At 42.4% G+C, this 25,579-nt stretch overlaps 1 protein-coding gene and 1 long non-coding RNA gene across 2 annotated transcripts in view; one reads left to right on the top strand and one right to left on the bottom strand.

Moving 5' to 3' along the window:
- Nucleotides 1-2,517, bottom strand: part of MYLK3 (myosin light chain kinase 3) — a 64,231-nt gene extending 61,714 nt beyond the window's left edge. Inside the window, exon 1 of the mRNA XM_039503552.1 lies at nt 2,421-2,517. Coding sequence (XP_039359486.1) covers nt 2,421-2,468 — 48 coding nt within the window. The 5' untranslated portion in view covers nt 2,469-2,517. The remainder of the gene's footprint in view (nt 1-2,420) is intronic.
- Nucleotides 2,518-17,767: 15,250 nt separating this feature from the next.
- LOC120384606 overlaps nt 17,768-25,579 on the top strand; it is an 11,571-nt gene continuing 3,759 nt past the window's right edge. The window contains exons 1-2 of the long non-coding RNA XR_005588971.1: nt 17,768-17,970; nt 23,139-23,231. This is a non-coding gene — a long non-coding RNA (uncharacterized LOC120384606). The remainder of the gene's footprint in view (nt 17,971-23,138; nt 23,232-25,579) is intronic.

Here is a 25,579-nt window from a genome sequence, read left to right as displayed (position 1 = left end):
TCTTATCACTATTATTAAAGATAGCACTAGACTAAAATCTCAGAACGAACCACCACCAAATTTCAGAAGCTCCAAAACCCAAATCGGCACCCAGGTGTGTATTTTGCAATCTAGGCAAAATCCAGCCCTTAATCCTCTGCTCTTTAGACAGGAGAATTAGCCATCAAGAGGAGGGCTCCTAAGATATTCTGCCTGGACAGGACAAGATAGTTCAGGGAGCCCTATGACAGCACACTCAGCAACATTCCTTACGTCTGCTCAAATGAGGATCAATGTATGCTTCCCTACCCTCAATGTCTGCTGCCAGAGAACACCAGGCACTCAGGAGCCAAGAGGTTGAACACGGCCCCTGTCCTAGCTTTTAGGGAAGTCATGGATTGCAACCCTCACAACCTTAAAGGTGCCCAGAGCAGGTTCTCATTTGATAGGGGCCCAGTTCCCTGTTCACTTCCAGTTCTGATTTGATTTAGGAGAAGGCATCCCATAAAGAAGTTGGGAGACAGGGTTGAGGCTCCTAATGTCTGGTTCAGTGAGGAGACACCCCCTTTTTAAGCCCCCTAGCCCTCATATTAGGAGAGGGCAGTTGGATCCCAGAAATGGGCTGGGAACAAGCTGTGGAGAGGTGAGGGGTGGGGGCTGATGGCAGACCTCTACCAAATAGAAATGACTATGGAAGGAATGATAACCTGCACTGTAGGAGTTATGGTGGGTAGTTCCCAGAGGAGTTAAGTTAATCAAGTTGCATCCTAGTTTAAACCACATCCCTTGAATCTTGTGTTTCTTCCCGCACGTCCAGGACAAATGCATCATGTTTTATTCCTGCCTGGCTGCAGCACTGAGGAAAGAGAAAAGGCTCCCTGCATCCACACACGATAGGACAAGGTTTTTATTCATACAAGGCAGGGTGTGTTTTATAGCGTCACAAGTGATACACAATGAAAATTAAAATGCAGTTAATTTTGAGAGGGTACAAACAATTGCACTGTTCTTCTGTATTTTACAGAGATTATATTACTTAATGTGGCACCAAAAGCATGTGGAGCACGTAAGCATCAAGCCAACTGGGCAAGCTTGCACAACAAAGAGAATCCGTTAGGAAATTTGGCAGAGAGACTGGAACAAGCAACGTTCAGCCTGCAACCTTCCATTATCAGATCTAAATACAGAAGGGTAGCGTAAAATGATACTTTACTGCAGTATTTTTATTAATAATTAAGAATATAATTATGATGATCAGATCCACCAGCTTTTCCACTCTCTCCTTTTTAACATTTGTAAAGGCTGAACATCAAGCTTACTTTGTAACTTGCATTTGGCTCCTGTGGTTCAGACTGTTGGATACTTTACACAAAGATGCTAAAAGCAACTAACAAAAACAGTGATATAACAGGGACATTCAGTTTGCAACAGAAGAAAATCAAATAATCCAGTTTTGCCAAAGGAACAACATTTTCCTTTTAACATGTTGTATTAGATCAGCAAACAGGATAACAGATACAAGGCCAAATTTTCCTCTCAGATACACCTATATAAATCCAGAGTAACTTGCCTGGATTTACACCAATGTAAATGAGAGCAGAATTTAGTCCTCGGCATTCATATGTAGATATTCTAAGAGCTAATTACAAAAAGCCCCATTTTAAATGCACTATTCAATGTGCAGCCAGACAGTATGTCTAGAATAAATGCAAAGCTATTATAAAAATAATGACAGGGGACTTAAACCTTGATATGTTGCATACTACTGTGTGAAATATGAAAACAAAAGCGACAAAGAAAAATCAAGTTACTGCTCTAAAAAAATATGGCCTTCACCTTTCAGAGATGCACACAGAGTCTGCTATCCTTAAATTCTGAAGCTTCTCTCTTTCATACAAGATATCAGATATTTCCATTAGTCACTTAAGTGTGCAGACATTGGTCAATGGAATATGCAGAGTGAAGATTAATACAGGACAAAAAAGTAGATTAAGAGGTTTGGTTTTTTTAGAACCAGATGCTGTGAGGCACTTAGCAAGCAATTCCCACTAAAGACAATGGGAAATGAGGGAAAATTCAGTACTTGTAGGTGACTTTTCTCACCCCCCAGGATCAGGCCCTTACCAAGTGCTGACAACGTGCTCAACGCTCTACAGACTGAGCGGGAGCTATGGTCCCTGCCTCAAGGAATTTATAATCTATTATCATTCTTTATCTACAGCAGGTTTCAACTACATGTAGTTCAGAGCAGACGTAACTTACTTGCTTGCAAAGAAATACACAAGTAGAAGCTTCAGTTCTTTTGCCCATGTTCTCTCTCACAATTCAAGATACAGACAGTAGGCAGGTTAACACTCCCTGCCCAAAAACTCAAGCTCTGATAAATTCTTTGAAGCCTATATCAAACTCAAACTCAGCTTCCAAATTCTACCAAAACTTACCCTTTCATTCCGCTTCCATCCATGCAGACTAGAACTGGATACCAGCATATAGCAGTGTTCCCAGGACAGACACAAGAAAACTCAGACGGATGCAAAAAAGCACTGTGTATGAGAAAAGAGTATTGGTATCTGATCAGAGCAAGTATTCAGGGGGTTTTGAAAAGTTTTTGCAGATAAGACATCCTCTAAGAGCAAGTGATTCCTGGATGTCAGAGTCTCACTGTGAGCATATTTCTATAGCTGCTTCACTCAGAATGGATTAATGTTAAAGGTCAGGTCTGAAAGCCTCCCCAGCTAATTAATATTTATTTTACACCGTGGATCCACTTACATAAGGAAATTTTCCCCCAGGCCAGAAGACGCTCACATTTTATTCCATTTTTAAACCTTCAGGATCCTGCTCTCACTATTTGCTTCACAAAGGAAACACATTAGCAATGACACCCTCAGTGAGGCTGCTTCTATTTAAGTAACTGATACTGGGACAGATTCCTCCCTGATGTAACTATTAGCTCATGCAACTTTATACCAAGGATGAATTTGCCCTGTAGACTACTAATAGTTATAATTGTTGGCAGTTTTCTCATTCTTGAATTACTCTGCCAGTGCTCTGTATGCCAAAATGGGTGGACATTATGTCTGCAGCTGAGTAAACTAGGGAAAGCCCACCCAGCTAGCAAACACTTAAAAAAACTAACTGCAAGCATGCAAGCTATAAAAGCAGATTAAAAGCATCATAAAGGCCATATTTTCACATCTCAGTGCCTACCTTGCTCCAGTCAAACATGTGCAGCTAATTTACATGCAAAGCAGACTTTACAAAGCAATTCCAGCCCACATGGCCAGGGAGAGGCTTCTGGAAGCAGACCTGGTGCAATTTCACTGAGCAAGGATGAAGGGCAGAATTTGGGAAACCATGCGGCAGTTCTGTACCGCCAAATGGCACACAGCCCTACTCCATGGGAGCAATCCTCACAGCAGCAGACAGAGGACTACAGGCAAGTGAGATCAGGGCAGGCTAGGGAAGTAGAAGCAGATGTGAATGGGGAGGGTAAGACCAGATATTATGCCACTCACGTCTCTAGTTCTCCACTCTACGGCAGAAACACAAATATAATCAAGTAGGTATATTTTAGGGGATGGAGGGTTTTTCTTGGTTTGGTTTTTATCTCAGGCCATGAGGGTGGCTGCTGAAAAAATTTATTTAAAAAAAAGATTTCCTCTTTCCACAAGTGCTGTTCCTCCATTGTAGAGAAATGACTTCATTAGATCAACAAATGTAAACTCTGAAAAACACATACAATAAATGCTGTGCCTTGACATCAGAATACAAGCAGCAGGACACCTAATAATGTACAGATCCCAGAATGCACATGGGTCCAACTACCTGCATTACATTTATCAATGAAACACAATAGGAAATAATTTGTTTTGCTTTTAAATATGCTCCCAACATGGGAGAGGCCTGATTCTAAGCACAAAGCAAAGGGGATTTGTACTGCAGAACCTGGAATCCATTGTTTCTTACCAGCCTCAGGTTCCGATTCCTGCTGAGGCTTGGAGTCCGCCTCAGACTCATCAGAGGAGGGGTTCTTGAACCATCTCCTCTGGCTAGAGATGCAGAAGCACATGCTCCTGAACCTCTGGTCTTTCAGAGCATCCTCCATGGTCCCAGCACAGCATTGTCCTCACTCTGGCCCTCCTCAGCATCCCCTTGGACAACAAGGCTGCAAGGGTTGAGGGTATCACGAGCCACTTCAGGCTCTGAACTGGGAGCCCTTGAGTTCACCCAGTCAAGCTGCACACACAAAGGCAATCTACAACACATCTTCCTCGAGAGACTGTTGGAGTCTTTTAAGCTCCTGTACAGGAGCCTCAAGTGTTTTATGTACTTCCAGCTCTGGGCAGGAGTCCTCTGAACATCCACCTGCTCCAGCCACCATGAAAATTCCTAGCAGACATGAATGTTCCTGCCGCTGCAGGAGAAATCATGGAGGACAGTGTACTCTGACCACACATTGATCAGCACCCAGGTACGACAAGCATGCCAGGCAGCTGCTTTCAGGGCTGGATCCATTGTCACCTGTACTGAGCTGTAAAGAGTGCAGTGGAAAGCTGTTGTGATGTGGTCAGCACAGCACACTACTACCAGTGAAAACAGGGGCAGGGACCATTATAGATTAGGTAAGGGTTAGTGGAAAGGGTTCAGTGCATTGTGGGAATGGGGGTAGAGGAGTATTGAAACCTGAGACCTGGCACACGTCCCTTACCCCCATTCACACTGAAAACTGGCAGGGGTGTGGGGCCGTGCCACAGCCTAAGGCGTGTACTAACTTACTAACCCTTTACTCGCCTTCAGACACAGGCTTCTGGGGTTTAGGTATGGATAATAGGGCGGTTATGGTACAACCACATTCCTGGACATGCACAGTCGCTAGTGTCGATGTGGTAAAGTATGTTATTTCCTGTACTCCTTGTAACCTGGACAAGTTATTCAATAGCTGGTTATTTTTTAATGGGGAACATCACAGACTGTGGAAATTTCACTTGTCCCTGTAAAAAACCTGAAACTAAACAAAAACTGAGATACTCCAAAAATAAAACAAAATGCCCCACAGCGAAAGGGTGCAGACTGACCTTTTCATATGCTGTGATATTTTATCTCTTATACTACAGCAACTCTTCTTGGTCTTGTAACAGGTTTTTCCAGTGATGGTGAAGAAGAAAGGGAAATGAATGGGCTGTCATTGATGTTGTATAATAGATTTTCTCATGCTCTCAGCTCTCACTTGAACTACCCTATTCCTCATTAGGTATTCATTCCATTGACACAATCTTCTTCTGTGATGCTGGCCAGAACAGCAGCAGCACACTTGTTAATGAGTTCCTCTAACTCAAATGGTTGATTGACCACAGAACATGTGGTTTCTGTGAATGAGATGCACAGAAGTACATGTGAAATGTCAAAGCTTGTGGAATGCTGTACGTATGGGTGGAATTAGCTTCATTAGTATCTTTACATTTGGAGCTGGAATTTGGAGGCATACATTCTAGGTGTGAAGTAGCACACACACACCACACATCCTTGACTACCAGTTACAAAGTATTTAAATTAGTAAGAAGATGTGCTGTTGGGAGAGTGCAGAAGACACTAATGAGGAAAGCTGGCTGTCTTTCCTGTCATGTTTCAGCCTCCTCACCAATCTAGCACCCACACAATTGCTGTCTGGCTTATTCTAGGGCTGGACTGCTGAAATGAGAAATTACGTCTCCTCAGAATGTATCAAGGCAGTAGAAGAGGTGACATCTCATTTTCCCAGCTCTGCATCCACTGTGGGAGGTGTAAACGCATTTCATTTGCTAGGTGGACTATAGGAGAAGGCATGATACCCACTGTTATGGCAGGGGGTAGTGTGTAATTGATTTTGGGCTGCTGGATATCTATTCAAAGGAGAACATCACTAACTTTGTTCAGTCTAGCCCTTGGAAAGCTTCCTAGCAAGCTGTGTTTCCTCACTCTGAATAAACCGTGAGAAGTATTTGAGGATCTATTTTAAGATGAGCACTTCTGAGCCCCCCTACCGGTGGGTGCATGGTCATCCTGACAACCTGTGAGAGGCTGAAGGTGCATTAACTTCTCTGTAGCCACCTCCACACAGGGGAAATCCTCTTTTGAGGCAGAGGATGCCCAAAAGATAACAGTACCCAGGGAAAGCTTAGGCAGTTCACTGCCCGGGAGCCAGAAAATGGGGGAACCCCAGACGCATCAGAAAGATACAGTATCTCCATCCAGATGGCCTGTGTCTCACTCAGATGACACAGGGTTTGGGGAAGGAACTGCTGCCCATTCTATAGGGGAGAATCCTGACCCTCCTTCCAACCCATTCTATCTTGCCCTTCCCTGAATGCAGCCTAATTATCTCTTCCCCAATCCCCCGGGCTTCCCTCTTTCCCCAAATATCCCCCTTCTGTTTGTCCTTCCAAGTTCCCTCTGACACCCCCCCTTCTCCAAACATACTTCTGCCACAGAGATCTCTGAAAAGTACACAAGATGGCCCCCCTCTACTCTACCCTGCCCAAAATCCCCACTTGTCTCAGTCTCCTTCCAATCTCTTCTCCCTTAAATTCTCCTGTTCTCCCATCCTCTGCCTCCCCACTGCCAGTTCACCCTAGCTCTGGTATCTACCTTCCCCAGATCATCTCTTATAACCCCCAGACTGACTCCCTCAGCTCTCCATATCAATACATCCTTGATCTCACCTTGCCTCTGCCTCCCCAAGTTTCTAACTACTGTCTAAAACAACGAGGAGTACTTGTGGCACCATATTCGAGACTACTGTCTGGTTCCCTCTTCTCTCCCCAGTTCTCACTCTCCCACTCTCCTCTACACACAGCTCTCCCCTTGTGCCCTCTCCCTCTATCCCCAGTTCCCTTGATGCCCTTGCTACATAAAGAAATTCCACAGCAAGTCATGCTGGCTAACAATGAGAACTCACCCAATTAAACCCTAAAAATTACTCATTTCACTTAGACACAAAGATATCTCAATAAGGTGTTACACAGTTTTAATCTCTCCATGGCCGTTTAAGTCAAAGTGTTTGCCTTAAGAGTTGCTCTAGTCATAAAAACAGAACTGAGAACAAACCACTAACATTGTCTTAAAAATACCATAAACTCGTGCAAAGAAACCCTGAAACTAATCATTGAACAACAACAAAGAAAATGAACAACGAGAAATAGGAAGAAAGCACGCATGGAGAGAAAGGTGGTAGGAACATGACAAATAGCATAAAGTAATAATTTCACCTCAGGAAAAACAAATTTGAATTATACCTCACGCTTCCATTAATCACTCCAGATATATGGTCAGTGCCCCATTTTTGTGATTTTTCCCAAATTCTAAATTTTCAAGGTCATTTGGTAACCAACGTGTTTAAGTGATCTCAGATGTTCAATATGAAATATTTCCCCCTTATCCTTTCCATTTACTGTGTATTTTTACTTTTGATATTTTTAAAACTGGATTTCTTTTCTGCAAAGTTCTCTCCTATCAAATTTCAAACATCCAATAAAATTTCCAAAAACTAACAATTTCACACGCCACATTCTCCAGTGTATAACTGTCACCTGTTTTGAAATCATGACTACTGAACATTATAACCAATATAGATATTAATATGTGTTTCCTGTTCTGAAGTCTGGGTATAACTTGTACTTCCTTAACCTTCACTGAACTACATTTAGCTGCACACGCATCAGCTGTGTGTGAATGCGAATATCCTTGTTACTAAGTAACAGTCTCTCTAGCTGGTAGACAGCACAGTGAATGTTGAAAGCAATACAACACAAGTTGCCAGCTTCATAATTTGGCCAGCACCAAGACATGTAAGCTAAACATTTTGGATAGGGTGCCTTTCAGATCTTTGTAAAACAAATGGGAGCAACAATGACAAACAAATACATTGGCTAGTGACCAAACTTCTGGATAATTCTGCACCCTCTGTGGGACACTTCTTCCATATCAGGACTGCTACTGAGCATTTCTGTGGATTAACATATCCCTGAATACTTATCTTAAGTTATGTTTACTACATTTCCCCTAATTTTCACCTTCCAACCAAACTCCCCATCATTGCTTCCTAACTACCAATTTTAGATACTTCTGTCTATTTAAATTGTAGGGTCGTATCACTAAAAAAATAGCTATGGGGTCAAGTGTCAATGTACTTTTTAAAAAATTAAAAAAAAGTTAATTCATCAATGTGTAAGTCCCCCGGACAAATTAGAAAATATATTTTCCTGCCAATTTTGGTCAATTTTTTTTAAGCTAGTTTTCAACAGATTAGCATTCACCCTGAGTAAAACTATAGGAACAGACTCTCGAACAATCCTGGCACAGATTAAATCCGTTACACAAAGTCAGTCAAAAAGGGGCTTAATGATAGCTTTAAGAAGGGAAGATAGTAGATGCAACCAAAAATCTACCCCTGGGCTCAGTGGGAGACTAATTTGGAATCAATAAACTGGCTTGATCAAAGTTAAAGAAACTAAGGTTAGTCCCATCCAAAAAAATCACAAGCAGTTTTTTTGGATAAACAACAGCTCCTTGGGGCACCAACACAGGAGAATTCAGATGTAAAGAAGTCTAACATATCTTCTCATGTCTAAAATGCCACATCCAGAAAGGGGGCACTTGCTTCTCTAGGTAAATTAGAGGGCACAAAGTGTGGGGGCATGGAGGAACATCCGAGGGGGCTGCAGCATGGCCTGGGGAAGGAGCGCTACTCAGCCCCTCCCTGCCCCCACCTCTGCTCTGGTCCCACCCCCAGCTGCGTCCCTGATTCCTGGTCTCGGCCCCAAACTCAGTGAGGCTCCACTCCCAGCCCAGGGCAAAGGCTGGGGGCAAGGCTGCAGTGGAGCTGCACCTGATGAAGTGTCTGGCTGCCAGCCCCCACCACAACCCAGCTGCGGTTCCACTCCTGCCCCTAGCCCCTGGCCGTGCCCAGCTCCCAGGCCCAGACCCATCCCCAGCTGTGGCCGCAGCCTCAGTCTCCTTACCCCTGTCTGCTCCCCCTCCCCCAGAGCTGCAGCCCTGCTCATGACGCTGGCTTGGGGGATTTGGGGACCACTGAGGTAAAGGCTCACATTGTCTCCTTTAATACGGAAAGCTCTCTGTGTCACCAGAAATAAAGGAGACAATAACAGAACTTCATCACTTTCTGAGAAATTTACTGATCTGACAGTTTTGGCACAGCAGGAATTCTGCCACGAATCTAATAGACTTTCTTCACTTGAAAACCAACAGACATTTGAACAAAGCCTGCATATTAGCTATTACTTCTTTATCATTCACCCCATCTTTAATGCTGAGTGATCCTGGGTTTCCATAACTTCAGTTTTGTGACTTTTTTTTCCCGTAACTGAAGTGACAAGGTCCAAAAACTCAATGTAGTGCATGGGTAGCAAGTTCCCTCAACTAGGAAGCATCTAATCAATCTCATTGTAACAAAAAATAGACGTCTAATGCCCAGTTGTGTGTGTGTGACATACCCTGCCAATGCATTCCTGGTATTTCCAAAATCTATTCTAGCACCGACCAAAGGTATCTAAGGCAGTGAAAGTTCTAGTGGGACTTCTACAGACACGTCTTTCCCCATCACTCCTCACTCCGCAGGAAATGCAAGAGGGATGCCTAAAAGGAAGGCCATTTTCTTTAAATAGCCTCATTGCTTATAACCAGATTAGTTTACTTACAGTTTGGATTAGCACCAACAGAAACTGCCATCCTTTTTAGAGCCCCAAGATGCAGATCCTTCAAACACGGCACCCACCAAGCCTCGAATGCTTTAAGGGTCTGAAGTGACTTCAGCAAAAAAGTTAGCTCAGGCCCCAATGGCATGCAATACAGTGTATGAGACTTCACCTCTGGGAACGAGATCCTCCAGTGAGACAGTGTACCCCTACAGGCCTTCCCCCATCAGGTGATAGTAACAGATGTTAGGAATCTTTCAAATTGCAGGTGGGCTGCTACCAGACTCTTATATCTGTGCCCCTTGAAATTTCAGAGACATGGTAACTGGATTCAAATCCCTGAGCCCACATGCTAATGTTTTGGTCCTACATCAGGAAACCAGTTTGGAATATAGCCACACACCAGAAGGTGAGCTGATTTCATTAGACTAAAAACTCTTAAGACTAATTCAGAAGATCTTGGTACCATCTAATCTAAACCTAAACCCTAATTTGTCTGGAATCTGAAAGATGAACCATTGCTAACACCTAATATGAATTCAAATCTGAATTCAACTTCCTTGTCTCACCCATAATTGTAATGTCTGCATTTTTTCTGCTGTTGTCCAAAGCATAGAATTCACTGAGGTAAAAGCAACAGCATCACTCCATGATTTGCAAGCCTAAACTGGGATTGCTAGGGAAGAAAAGCAGACAAACAGCTGGGTGGGTGGGGAAGAAAAGCTGCCTTCTTTCCAGCAACTAGTCAATTGACACAACTATCGCATAGCAATCACACATCAAGAGTTAGCAAAAGTTAATCATTGTTTGAATATATGTTCTATTTTTTTATTCATTTCTGTTTGACATATAGCAGTGTGTGTGGTGTCCCTGTAAGGATCAGGCATGGTTTCCTGGGAAGACAGAATACTCGTATATGCAGGTTCTTCATTTTACTCCATTAAAAAGATACTAAAATACCCTCAGTTTAATTTCACGTATTTCTAAGTTGTTGACTTTCAGTCTGCCCAAATTGCTTAGCGGGTTTTAAAAAAGCAGCTTAGTGTTTCAAACTTCATTCCTTTAGGAAGTTTAACTGTAGACTAGACCCTAAGTAATTTTAATGAAAGCCCCAGCTGTTGCTAAACTATATACAATAGACAGCTGTTCTTTCTTTCAACAGTTTCTTATGTTCATGTGTTATAATTTCAGTCACCCCTTGTGTGTTAAAGAAACAAACTATTGATATTATGAGTATGACACATAGTGCAGCTACTCAACACAGATAACATTCTTCTGTACCCGATGTATCTTTTGTGAGAAAGCTATGGCTGTAATTCATGAACAATGCCAAGAGCGAGAATAAAACTAACGTATCCCTTTAGAAAGCCTGATTGTTAATAGAAATATATTTTAGCACATTTTAATTTTAATTTTTTAAGAAAACCAAACTACTTTAACAAAAAAGTTACCTTCCAATTCAGCAACTAGGGCCATAAGAAATAGCAATGGACCTAACAATAGCACAGTACCATTCATCTTAAGGAGTGATGGTACAGGATAGCCCAAGGAAATAAATGTTTGGTCCCAGAGCATAAGAGAGACAAGGTAGGTGAAGTAATATCTTTTAAGCTGGTCCAATAAAAGATATTATCTCATCTGCCTTGTGTCTATCAAAGAAATATATGGCATTGGGGAAAAATAGAATATAATAATAATAAAATAATTGGAGATATACCAATCTCCTAGAACTGGAAGGGACCTTGAAAGGTCATTGAGTCCAGCCTCCCTGCCTTCACTAGTAGGACCAAGTACTGATTTTTGCCCCAGATCCCTAAGTGGCCCCCTCAAGGATTGAACTCAAAACGCTGGGATTAGCAGGCCAATGCTCAAACCACTGAGGTATCCCTCCCACTTCTCATTTTTTGGGTTGGAGAAGCACAGAGAGCACTTACACTATCATTCTCCACCCATGCTGTACTTGCTCTGTAGATAAAATAAAACTGTGCTAGTGCTGTCAACTGGCACCTTTCACAAGCACTATAACCCATGTGTTCAGATAATTTTTTTCTCCCACAATGGGCCCGCTTCTGAAAGTGCTGATTACAGGTAGTTGGAACGTTTTCAACAAAATGAATTTTTTGCCAAAATATGCTGTTTCATCAAAGCTGAAGCTTTTCACAGAGACACAGCAGTTTTGATGAAGATTTCACTGGGCAGGTTGAGAGCAAGCATGCACACCTAGGAGGTGGGAGACATAGGTTCAAATCCCTGCTTTGCTTGATTCAGTGACCTGGGATGAAAAAGTCTTCTCAAAATCAGGCAGCAGAGCAGGGAGTTTAACCTGGGTCTCCCACATCCCAGGCTAGTGCCCTAAGCCCATGCTACAGCTACACACACACACGAACACCCTGAGCTCCCTGAATTGAAAAGCTCAGGTTTTGAGCCAAAAAGAGACACCGACAATTCCATTTTTGCAAAAACATTCAACAAATTTTGTTTTTGTTCCACTGCAGAACGATAACTCATTTCAAAACCTCAAAAATTGCCATGAAATAGGATCATCACCCGCCGGTCAGCTCTAGCACTGAGCACATGGAATGGTTGTTCTCTATAGAAGCTGTGGGTGTTCAGCACTTTCCAGGATCAGACCCAATAGGAGAATGCCAAGCCACACCAAAAAATAAATTTAAAATATTTAACAATAAGGTAATGAAGGGTAAGGAGAATTGAGACACAGAAATAATTGCAGAAGAGTATGACATTAAAGACAGCAAAGGGGCATCTGCAAGGAAGACAGCACTCACCTCTGCATCCTAATGATCAGCTGCAGTAGCACAAGCCCTGGCTCAGAAGATTCTGCCCTCTCCATACTGGTGGATAAACCAAATTGGTGGCAGAGAAGAAAATTTACCTGGTGAAATGCTCCCAGCCCAGGAGAAGCCAAAGAAGATTGAAAAGGAAACCAGTGGTGATAGTACAATTTCAAGTTCAAATCTGCAGACCAATATGTTTGCTCAAATAAGATCTCTCATTTTTCCAACCATTTCAATCTTTGTGGGGTGGGAAGGGGTAAGGAATGCACACACATCTGTGTCGTGCCTTCTGTCTGAGCGACATTGCTTACCGTTCATTTAGGTTCCACATCTAGTTTCAACAACTAGCAGCTACAAGCAACACTTTGTAGCAGCAGGAAAAAAATCTGACTTTTTCTAATGGTAATTATTTTATTTACTGATTGTAGTCAGCGCCATCTGTATTTTATAAAGCTAGACACAAAACATGGTGCATATCCCTGAGGTGTCTAAGCATTATTGGAGTACATTAGTCAAGTCAATGTGTTCCGCTTCAAAATGATGGAAGCAAAGGACAAGTCATTGGATTAGTCAGAAGCCATGTTCAAAGTAGACAAGTCAAAGTAAGGCAGAAACAAAATCCTCCTCTTGGATCTCATCTTTGATCTTCTGCCCTCCCTGTATGCTTGAATCATCCCTGGATGTTTAATGTGAGTTCTGAAGAGGCAGAGAGAACAGAATACTGAAGTCAAATTCAGTTGCATGGATATGCAGGAAGAATTTGCCCTAAAATAACTTGAAAACTTAAGAAAAAAAGATGGAACCTATACAGTCTAAAATAAAAGTACTTACAGAGGATTTTTAGTGGAAGAACAGTTTCACATGGAGAGAGAGTGAAACAATTTGCTTTAAACATTCTGTATACTAGTTTAGTGAAAGGAATCCCTCTCACTGTGATGAACGGCATAATTCATTCAAGTAGGAGAATATGAAGTGACCAGACATATAAATTCCATTAGTCTCAGTGGAGGGAAAAACTAATACTGTTGTGCTGACTTGGGAAAGGGGAGATTTTTTTTCCTGTTTGTTTTGTTTTTTAAAAGAGGACATTAATCTAAAAACCCTGAAGTTAAAAGTGAGGAAGTTAAAACCCTCAGATTCAGTGTACAGAAAACTTAATGAACCACAGTTGAGTCACAGAAAGCAAACAAAGCAGGAAGGCAAGAAAAAGCAGCATTGTTAAATGGTAGCGCAATACAAGATTTAGACTAGAAAGGACAATGAGGGACTTCAGAGGCACCTAGTAAAACTAGGAGAATGGACAGCACGACAGATGAAATTCAGCACTGATAAAAGCAAGGTATTACATCTTGGCAGGAATAGTTTGAACTACTTACAGATTCCTGGATTTTAAGTTATTTGAAACTACAATGATGCCCATGTCTTTTTCCTGAGTGGACAGTTAATTAAAAGTTTCTGCTCAATGCATAGTAATGGTCATAACATTTGGTTTACTTTTAAGTGTAAACCATGAGATAAAAAAATATGCCATTGTGACAAATATGGCAATTTCCTGCAATATTTTTGGGAGATTTACTGTATTAAGTTTATGTATCATTGTGGGCCAGGGACTATATGTAATTCTGTGAGGTGGATGATGAGGAACGAAGAACAGTGGAGAGGTGATTAGGCAAATTCACCCTGGTTATAACACCTCCAGAGAAGTACTGCCATCACCCCAAGGGGTTCACCTATACTTGTTCAAACTGGATTCAAGAGATCAACAGACAAAGAAAGAACTTTTGGATAAATAGCCTGAGTTTAAACAGACTCAGGGCCTTCTTTCTGATCCAACAAACGAACAGGACCTTCTGTCCCAGGGGTGTCCCAATCCTTCCTGGGAAGGGTTAGAAGGACTTGGACCTACTGAAGTCCCGTAAGACTGGTGGGTGACCTCCAGTAAGCTTTTAGCATGCATAGAAACTTTTATTTTTATATATGTTTTCTCTATAATGCTTTTACCATAAGAATAGATGTGCTTGTGTCAAGGGCTGTGCAGTAACTTATAACTGCTGGCAATTACATTGTTCATAACGTTGAAGAGAAAGAAAAAGCACAGACTGACCTGCTCAGGCAGTCTGGCTTGCTGAGGATATCACAATGCAGGCAGGGAACTTGCAGCCTGGAAAACCCAGTCAGGAGGAGTAGAGATACAAGTGTCCACCCAAGAGAAGTGATGGCTGAGAAGCCAGGAGCCTAGAATTGGTGCCCTTGTGGGACCATAGGGAGAGAATATAGGTACAGTTGCCCTGAAGTGTGACAGCCATTACATAGCTGAATGGTACGCCCTCATCTAGAATGCTGTGTTCATTTCTGTGCACTCTATTGACAACGATATAGCAGAAATGGAACCAATGAAGAGAGAGGCAACAAAGGTTACAGCCCTAGAAATATTTCCGAATAAGGAGAAACTGAAAAAAAGTGGGACTACTTAGTTTGAGAGAGAAAAATAAAAGTGTGATTCTATTTATGCACAGTACAAGAATAAGGTAATATTCAGAGAAAGTAATTTTTTTAAATGTATGAGAGAAAAATGTATGTATTTTTATACTACACATAATTTGCCTGTGAAAATCATTGTCACATGGAAAGGAGGCCAAGAGTTTAGGATTCAACAAGGGATTTGACAGTTGTAGAGATAATGAGAACACCTACATAAGAATGGCCATACCGGTCAAACCAATGATCCATCTAGCCAGTATCCTGTCTTATGGCAGTAGAAAATGCCACAGTTACATTCTAGGTTAAAAGATTCATAAATAATAATGATTAGCTCTTATATTAAAGGGACATAAACCCTCATCTTTCAGGGCAGAAACCAATCATCAACTGATGGGATTAGGAAAAATTACTTAACAGCTGTCCACTACAGGATTTCTTGCTCCTTTTTCTGAAACATGTGGTAGTGGCCACTACCGAGGGGTGGATTGTGAATTAGATGGACTTCCGGTATGACAATCCCTAAATCATACAATAACATGCCCCTCCCCTATGGAATTTAATCTAATCACATTCAGTACTGTGAGTGGGCTTGCTACATAGAAAAGAACTCTCCTTAAAACAAAGGCTGAAGAGTTCTTATGTGGACTTCCTGCTCCACCTCTTTCAGTGTTATCCAGACTACTGTCATGTCAGTACCTCCCTGAGGCAGATATATATTATCACTGTGGTTGCAGTGCAACTGCTCTGGAGTAATTTATTAATATTATAAGTCGACCTAGTTATTGGGTTGTTAAATCAACAGGGCTCTTGGGAAACAAAATGATTCTACGTAAGACAGCACCCCAGCAAACTGTTAAGGGGCAATGCAAGATACTTTGAGGCTCTATCTCTGAGGCCCTGGGGAGCTCACAAAGTGGTTTTGGGCAGCAGTACAAAAGGACCCAAGAAACTGACAAAGGCCTGCTGGCTGGCTGGCTTGAAAGTGATAAACTCTCTAGGGAAGCAGCAGCAGTTTGGGAGACAGTTAAGGGAAACGGACTAACATCCAGAAGCCAGAAGTTGGGGTGACTGAAGAAACTGAGGCTGCTTAGGGTCTCTGTCAAAGGATGGCAAGACTCTAGGTAAGATAGACGTGTGTGGATTTTAAAACAACAAAAGATCTAATTTTCTTATGCTTTATTCCTACTGTTATGATTAAACACTACTTTGGTTTAAGCAGGTTGTCTGAGCACTATAGTCACACCCCTGGTCACAGACTGCTGCAGAGAACCACCACAGGTACCGAACCCAGTCAGACCTGCTGGATAAGCACAGTTGACAGACCGGATCATGGGCTAGAGCAGGGGTGGGCAACCTATGGCATGCGTGCCGAAGATGGCACGCGAGCTGATTTTCAGTGGCACTCATACTGCCCAGGTCCTGGCCACCGGTCTGGGGGGCTCTGCATTTTAATTTAATTTTAAATGAAGCTTCTTAAAAATTTAAAAACCTTATTTACTTTATATACAATAGTTTAATTATATATTATAGACTTATAGAAAGAGACCTTGTAAAAACATTAAAATGTATTACCGGCACGCGAAACCTTAAATTAGAATGAATAAATGAAGACTCGGCACAGCACTTCTGAAAGGTTGCCGACCCCTGGGCTAAAGTATCTTGTGTAAGAGCATGATGCCTCTCCAGAGATGATAAAGGCACAAGGCCAGTCAGCTGGAGGGGGTGCAGTGAAAATAGACCAGAGAGGGGACACAGGTGCAGCTGTCGCCCTGTTACAGTGACAATCACCATTTTACAAATGAAGAATGTGAGGCGTAAACTGGTTACGTAGTTTCCTTTGGGACCTACATCGAGTTTGTGGCAACATCACAGAATCTAGGTCCCTTGATTCTAGATCTTGTCCCCTCACCACGGGACCATCCTAGCATGTCAAACACATTTTCCTTTCTTGTTTTCAGGATCTGTCCTATTTTCAACTCCTTTCCTATTATAACACAAGAAAATGAGTAGATGTTTGTGAGAATAAAACAAAATAATTCTTAAGCATTTGCACTTTTTAAAGCCATTTTTGACAGTTAGAATTGCTCTCCTTTTATCTGGGACACTGATGGACAACAGACGGTAGAAACAAGCAATGATCATCTATTCAGGCATTTCTACGCTGCAATAAAACACCAGTGGCTGGCCCGTGTCAACTGACTCCGGCTCACGCTGCAGGGCTATAAAATTGAAGGACAGCTGTCTGGGCTCAGGCTGGGGGGTCCCAAAGCAGGGTCCCTGAGCCCAGGCTCCAGCCTGAATCCAAACATCTACTCTGCAATTTTATAGCTTTGCAGCCGAAGCCCCATGAGCCTGAGTCAGCTGACACAGGCCAGCTGCAAGTGTTTTATTGCAGTGTAGACAGACCCTCTGTGACATAACATCACAGAAACAGTTGATGACAGTCACTCATTTTCAGTTTGGAAAGCCATTAATAACTCCCATTAGCAGCATTTACAGCTCTAAACTTACAGCTAAGATAAGCAAGTGCTGTTTTAAAAAAACATGAACATCTTTGGTGCTCTTGCACTGAAAAAGCAAGCAAGCTAAAATGATTATTTCTAGTTCCAGTAGCAAGTATCCATGGATTTGCAATACTTTTCTAGAATTATGCTGCCATCTAGCAACAGAATAGGGCATATGCAAAGAACTAGAATTTGAGTTGTGGATCCATTCTATTTGATATTATGACCCAGTAATATTGTAATACCTCTTGCAATATAAGGCACAAAGACCAGATTTTTAAAAGGTATTTAGGCATTCTTCCACTCAATATTGCAATGCCTAACTGACTTAAGTGTCTGAGCCACATCTGAAAATAGGGCAGAGCAGTGCAATGCCTCACTCAATACCTTTATAAATCAAAATGGCTTATTTTAAAGCATATAAAGGTATAATGATGGTTTTGGATTTCAGGGTTTGGCATACATTTTCAATTACACTGCAATAGTTTGGGACAGAAAGAGATCAATAACTGAGTAAAGGTAAGTGAAGGAATTAAAGCAGATGTTAAAACAGGGGTGGGCAAACTTTTTGGCCTGAGGGCCACATCAGGGAATAGAAATTGTATGGCAGGCCATGAATGCTCACAAAATTGGGTTTGGAGTGTGGAAGGGGGTGTGGACTCTGGGGTGGAGCTGGGGATGAGGAGTTTGGGGTGTAGGAGGGTGCTCTGGGCTGGGACCGAGGGGTTCGGAGGACAGGAGGGGGATCAAGGCTGGGGCAGAGGTGCAGGCTCTGGGGTGGGGCTGGGGATGAGACCTTTGGGGTGCAGGAGAGTGCTCCAGGCTGGGATCGAGGGGTTTGGAGAGCGGGAGGTGGATCAGGGCTGGGGTAGGAGTAGGGGCAGGGACATGGATTAGAGGCTGAGGGAGTGCAGGCTCCGAGCAAGCGCTTACTTCAAGCGGCTCCCAGAAGCAGTGGCATGTCCCTTCTCTGGCTCCTACACGGAGGCGCAGCCAGGCGGTTCTACACACTGCCCCATCCGCAGGCTCTGCCCCTGCAGCTCCTATTGGAGCCAGAACGGGGCCATGCCACGGCTTCCGGGACCCAGCACCCCAGCAGAGTGGGGCCTTGCCGCCTGGTGCAGCCCCTGACCCAAAGCCCCGGCCGGAGCGGGGCAGAGCCGCCTGCTGCGGCCCCCGACCCAGCGCCCGGCCGAGCGGGCAGAGCCGCCTGGTGCGGCCCCGACCCAGCGCCCGGCCGAGCGGGCAGAGCCGCCTGGTGCAGCCCCTGACCCAAAGCCCCGGCCGGAGCGGGGCAGAGCCGCCTGGTGCGGCCCCTGACCCAAAGCCCCGGCCGGAGCGGGGCCTTGCCGCCTGGTGCGGCCCCCGACCCAACGCCCCGGCCGGAGCGGGGCCTTGCCGCCTGGTGCGGCCCCGACCCAACGCCCCGGCCGGAGCGGGGCAGAGCCGCCTGGTGCGGCCCCGACCCAACGCCCCGGCCGGTGCGGGGCAGAGCCGCCTGGTGCGGCCCCGACCCAGCGCCCGCCGAGCGGGCAGAGCCGCCTGGTGCGGCCTCGACCCAAAGCCCGGCTGGAGCGGGCAGAGCCGCCTGGTGCGGCCCCGACCCAACGCCCGGCCGAGCGGGCCTTGCCGCCTGGTGCGGCCTCGACCCAACGCCCGCCGGAGCGGGGCAGAGCCGCCTGGTGCGGCCCGACCCAGCGCCCGGCGGGCGGGGCAGAGCCGCCTGGTGCGGCCCGACCCAACGCCCGGCGGAGCAGGGCAGAGCCGCCTGGTTCAGCCCCCGACCCAGCGCCCCGGCCGGAGCGGGGCAGAGCCGCCTGGTGCGGCCCGACCCAGCGCCCGGCGGGCGGGGCAGAGCCGCCTGGTGCGGCCCCGACCCAGCGCCCGGCCGGGCGGGCAGAGCCACCTGGTGCGGCCCCGACCCAGCGCCCGGAGCCGGGCAGAGCCTCCTGGTGCGGCCCCCGACCCAGCGCCCCGGCCGGAGCGGGGCAGAGCCACCTGGTGCGGCCCCCGACCCAGCGCCCCGGCCGGAGCACCAATTCAGGGCCAAGCCAGATGGTGCAGCTTGCGGGCCAGCTTAAAACAGCTCGTGGGCCAGATCCAGCCCACGGGCCGTAGTTTGCCCGCCCCTGTGTTAAAGCAATGTTTTCCATTACAAGTGTACCAGAAACTATAGCTACTCAAATTGGCTCAGTTAAATGTCACAGCAAAAAGGAGATAATCAATAAAAACACGTTAAACCAGTATTATTAGCTGCATAATAGGATAGTATACTAGAATACTTTTGGAGTTTGACAGGTGGAATAGTTTTAAAAAAAATTTCCATTCCTGTTAATACATGCCTCTTACCACAGGAATACTTACTGATGTAATACTATATTAATAGCAATGGTTGATGTTACAACAATATTGTTATAGTTGTTTGTACGCCTACTTTGTTACAATATGCATTTATTATCTTATGTAAATATAACAGCATTGACGTCACAAAAAGAATTCTATGAAGGTTAAAAAGAACTATTCATTTTAAAGGGAAAAAAACAAACAATTGAATAATGTTAGCATATTACAAGAAAAAAAATATTTGTTTTACTCTCAGTGGGAATTAGGACCATGGTACCATAAAGGAGAATTAACTCAAACTGGGCCCAAAATGTGGGTATTATAAAAATAAACAAGTCCAACAGAAATGCTTCCATTTTTTAATTCAAACGTATTTTTATGTTAAGACTCTTCTACAGCAATGGCAATGTAAGTATAGAATCTGAAAGTGAAATGCACTGTTATCAAAAGTGAAACTGACTTCACGGAGATGAGTTGTCCAAACTGAGACCAAAAAAATTGAAAGTAGTAGAAAATAAATTGAATATACAAAATTCCAGATTTAATAATTTACAGAGTGATTGGTAACTTAGCTAAAGATATTGGTTAGTTTGCCATATATTATTTAAGATGACTGTATCAAAACATGATAAGGGTGTGATCAAGTGGTTTGAACATAGGACTGGAAGACGAGATCTTAATCTAAGTTCTTGACAATGAAATGCTATGTGGCCTTGAGCAAATCACTTAATCTCTGTGCCTGTTTCCCCATTTGTAAAGTTGTACTATCTACTTCAGAGGGGTGCCCTAAGGATTAATTTGCATTCTGTAAAGTGTTTTGCTTATGAAAAGTACTAAATATTATTTTAATCCTTACTGTGGAATAAATACAAGTGCATGGATAAACAAGCTGTTGGCTTAAAAAAAAAATCAGTCTCTGAAAGATGCATAGTGGAAATAGGAAAGTTCTTAAATTAGTGCTGTCACCATTAACCTGTCCTTATTTTGAAAGCTATGATTTAAATTCCAGATCACTGCTGATTGTTTGCCCAATAATACTCTCCACTGAACAGTTGGTGAAGTGAAGATTGAACATTTACTTAGTAATTGTATATAAATAAGAAACAAAACAGTCCAAAAAGGCAAAGTGTCTTAGATTTCAAACAGAACATTTAAAAGTCTGGAAAGATGGTTCTTTATTTACTTTGCTTTCTGATACGATCAATACCATTGACATCAAGATAAGAATGGATAACACTACTATAACCCAAACATTAGCAAGTGTCTGAAACTAACCTATGTGAAACAACAACAGTGATTAAAAGGCCCCATACAATCTCATTCAGAGATATGCCTTTGTATCAAAATAATTTAAATCTAAGGAAGAGGTAGGTTAAAGTATAGGCAAAGCAAACAGAATATTTCCTGCTTTCTGCCCCTAACTATAATTGTATTCTAAGAATCTTTTGAAGTAGCAGTAGAAAAATCAGTCACGCCCTTTAAGAGAATCAAACCAACTCATTAAATGATCTGGAAAAAACATGTGAAAACAAAGAAACAAATGTCTTGCAAGCGTGAGAGGCTCAGACATCAGCCAAATGACTTGCCCTCAGTCCAACAATATAACCACATGAACAGATAAAAATTCACACAAGGGTGTGAACTTCTGCTTTCATAATATACCCCAAAGGGCCCACTTTATCTGTTTCTTAATAATTTTATTCATTACAATGTAACAAAAACACATCAGAAGTAATCACAGAATGACAGCATCAGTAAACAATTCTGGAATTCTTAGACATTCAAATGATTTTCCAGAATGAATAAATATTGCATATGAAATACAACTCTAAATAAGCTTTTATGCCAAGCTATTCAAACAGATTATTGATTTAGCTGTCCTAGATGTGGTGAGATTTTATGAGCAAATTCACAATGCATAATTTAACAGACTAACTTCCTCCATTTTGTAATTAAACAGTTTTCTTTTGAACTTCTTAATTATGAATAGTTTTGTGAGCATCTTATATACACTACATGTACTGTCCATTAGTCTGTCTGGTTAGGTAAATTACATGGCATTGCTATGGCTTTCCGATTAGATGAGTATATAACCATTGATGGCATGCTCACTCACAAATTAAATAAATAAATAAATAAATAAATATAATTAACTATTTTCCGTGAGTATGTGTTGAAGGAACAGTAATAGACTGAGACCCTTGTTAAGCTCTTTAATATTTTCTCTTGTGCACATATGCTCTTTTAACATAGCCTCTTGAGCTATTTGTATGAATGATTCCTATTATTTTAAGACATGGAAAATTTTCATTTTGGTTTTGAAGGACATTTGTAGGATGGATTAAGACTTGGCTCTAAAAGTGTTCCAACTGAAACTTAATATTGACATTGACGATAACCAATTCGGACCAAACACTATGATGCAGTTCAGCACATGCTAACTAGGCTTATATGCACAAACACAATCTAGTAATCTATCTTTGGTTACAGCTATTTTCTGTTGTCTGTATGTGTCAGAAACCCTTAAAGCATGTCCTAAACTTCGCTTCTCGCTTTATAAAATAAAAAACTGAAAAACTGACATATGCCACAAATCAAAGCCTTAAAAGTTTCAGCTTTGGCCTATTAAATTCTCAAGAATCCTCAATAAGATTAGTTAGTATAGGTATCATCCCCAGTTGCAAATACAAGTGAAAGTATGTGCACTTACACTCAAACCTGATGGAGGTATAGATTTGTCCATCTTTCATGCATCATTGGCATCTAACAGAGTAGTGAGTAATCCAGTAAGAACTGCAAGAATGCATGCACTGCTCCTTCTCATTCCAAGAGACCACAAAATCTTACCTACCAGAATTTGTGGTGTCCATTCACTGGCCACAGTAAGGTGAGACATAACAGTGCATGGCTGTCAGATTGCACAGATCATTTCAAGTCTGTCCATGTACTACCAAATGTAGAGTTTAAATGAATGCAGAATGCCAGCTGTTTAATTTCAACTGATTTCATAAGTCTACAACACTCATTAGTATTAACTTTGTATGCTTTGGAAAATAAATATGACCTCCCTTGAATGATACTCTGGGGATGGGAAATGAGCAAGGAACATTGCCAGGTACTGGACAGACTGACGCAAGTCTAACCTCCATGATTAACTGTAAATTGGTGGGCCAACCCACCAGCCAGGTACGTGAAACAAGGCTCCAAAGCCTTTGCTCAAGGCTTTATTAATTTAGAAACAGATTTAAAAAATAAAACAAAGCAACAACCGTCTCACTGCCTTTTAGGGTACTGTGATAGGGCTTACCTCCAGGGCTTTACAGTTCTTTTAGTTTTCCATCCAGGACTTCCAAGCCGTCCCAAGTGGAGACTTCCAGCTCCTCCCAGCCAGCTCCTGCTTCTTCAAGGTGTCCTCCTCTCAGACCTTCTACTGGCAGGTAGAGAGCCCCCATTAACCTTGTCCTTTTTTCACCCTGAGTCTCTCATAAGAGGCAGGAAGCTTTGTGTGTTTATCTGTAAGGCACATGGCTAGGAAAAGGTGGGTGAGGTAATATCTTTTATTGGACCAACTTCTATTGGTGAGAGAGAGAAGCCTTCGAGCTACACAAAGCTCTTCCGAAGACGTGAAGAACTCTGTGTACACAAAAAAACTTGTCTGTCTCACCAACAGAAGTTGGTCCAATAGAAGATATTATCTCACCCACCTTGTGTCTCAACTATCCTGGGACTAATACAGCTACAACCACACTGCATACGTGACTAGGAAAAGGTATGTGACCTGCAACTGTAGGTCCCAGTTTTAAAGGGTCCAAGAGGCTCACTGGAATCCAGGCACATGTGAACCACAACCTAGGGCCCTGTTATATCTGATATGGAAGTCAGAAGGCAAGATTAATCTTGTAGAATTACATACTTTGTTACGCAACTTAATGTGCGGGGGTGGAAGGGAGGCGTATTTTACCTTCTAATGGGCTTGATTCCTTTTACAATACTAGTATCTTTCCAAAGATTCTAGCTACCCTACAGCTGTGCAGTTGTTTTGTTAGTATCTAGGGGATAGATTGCACTCATTCAAATCAATGGAAAGATCCCAAAAGACTTCAGTGGGAGCTAGATAAGGTCCTATGGCAAGTTGGAGATCCTGTGCAGTTGCCATAGTTAGCTTTAGGACCCAGGCATTTGCACTCCCAACCTTGCAAAACACAGAGGATTATTACTGATGACAAGTAATCAAGACCTCCCTTTCATATATCATCTGAAAAGAACAGCCTATGTCAGAGACAGTCCTATCACCCATTCTCAAGATGCTGCTAAGGCAACAAATGCCAGATGAATGATTCAGTCCTCGAGATTTCTTTTTTACTCAGCAAAGTAATGTAGCAATATAATCAGACAGTATTAAATGAGTGAATACTTTTATCTTAATTGCCCTGAATCAACTGAAAGGATAATTCACTTTCTGGTTTATGTGCTGCTATTTATAAACTGTAAAAGATAAAACAAAGCTCTGAGGAAAATTTTAGACTCCTAGATTAATCCTGAGAATTCTGCCTCCAGAACCTTATTGTTTCAGTTTCTCTAATTATTTTAGAAGACAATTGTGACCTAACACTTCCATTTACTTTCATCTAAAAGAATCTGATTTTTTTATATGAAGATGGGAGCTAAAATATCCAGAATTGAAGAATGCAAGAAATACAAATCTGGCTACGAAGTATTTTCAGGCGATTCAGAGGGAGGGCCTAGAATTGAAATAAGAGGTGTACAAAAGACAGAGCTGCATCTGAAAGTGTTACATCCTGTAGTCTTGCTTCTCAGAAAGTAAATGTTTTCCATTGAAGTCAGTTATTTTAAACAGGCACAGTGACATTTAAGAGACATTGCATTCAACTGCCTCCCCCTCATCATTTAGCAGTCATTATCTTTAGGTTACTGCTTTGATGATTAGTACATGGATTGCTGCATTGCATGTATTTAGATTTCAATGCACTTCAAAGTGCATTCATTTATAATGATTTGCTTCAGCTACCAACCTTAGCAGTCATCATATCATGTGGCATTCCACTCAGCTAGTTTTTGTCTCTCCTTACTACTTACCATCTGTGACCATACATAGATTTGGAAAGCAGAAAACCCATATGTTAAAGGGAAGAAAATTGTCTTGTTTGTGATTCCTGTATAGATCATCAGGTTAAATGCTTTTATCCACACCTTTCTTTAAAAGGACACCATCATTTTATAATAAACAGTTTAAAATTGAAGTAATTTTCCCTATGTTTTACTGTTCCAATTGACAAATTTCCATTTCCTCTCCTCCTTGTGGTTCAATGAAATGGATATTAACATACCTTTTTCCTTTTAATCGTGTACCAGCATTGAAAATATCAGCAGGGTTTGGGAATCTTTTTTGTTAGTAAATCTTTACTCCACTCTATCAGCTAGTTCTGCAGCAAGGCCTCATTAGCTATTCTTCACCATAAAAGAATAATGGAATCTTTTAAAAAAGCATTTTGATAAGCCTTTCTCCGAGACTAATATTAAAGGGAGGTCTAACCTGAGATCTAAGATACTTGACTGTATCCCTTGAAATAGCCTCATTTTGACTAACACTGAGTGAAAGATGCAAAAAAAATTTGAAGTGTCATTTAATGTTTCACAAAGACTATCACAGCTAGGAGAGAGTCAATTTAGTAGCTACATTACTCCTGGGGGAATTTTGCACAAAAAATTCTGCGCAAAATATTTTCAAATTCTGCAAAATCCTACATATTTTATTTGCTAACAC

The sequence above is a fragment of the Mauremys reevesii genome, linkage group 16 (genome assembly GCF_016161935.1).
Source record: "Mauremys reevesii isolate NIE-2019 linkage group 16, ASM1616193v1, whole genome shotgun sequence".
NCBI classification, from domain to species: Eukaryota; Metazoa; Chordata; order Testudines; family Geoemydidae; genus Mauremys; species Mauremys reevesii.
The sequence above is the reverse complement of the archived record's forward strand: the minus strand, read 5'-3'. Positions and strand labels throughout refer to the sequence as shown.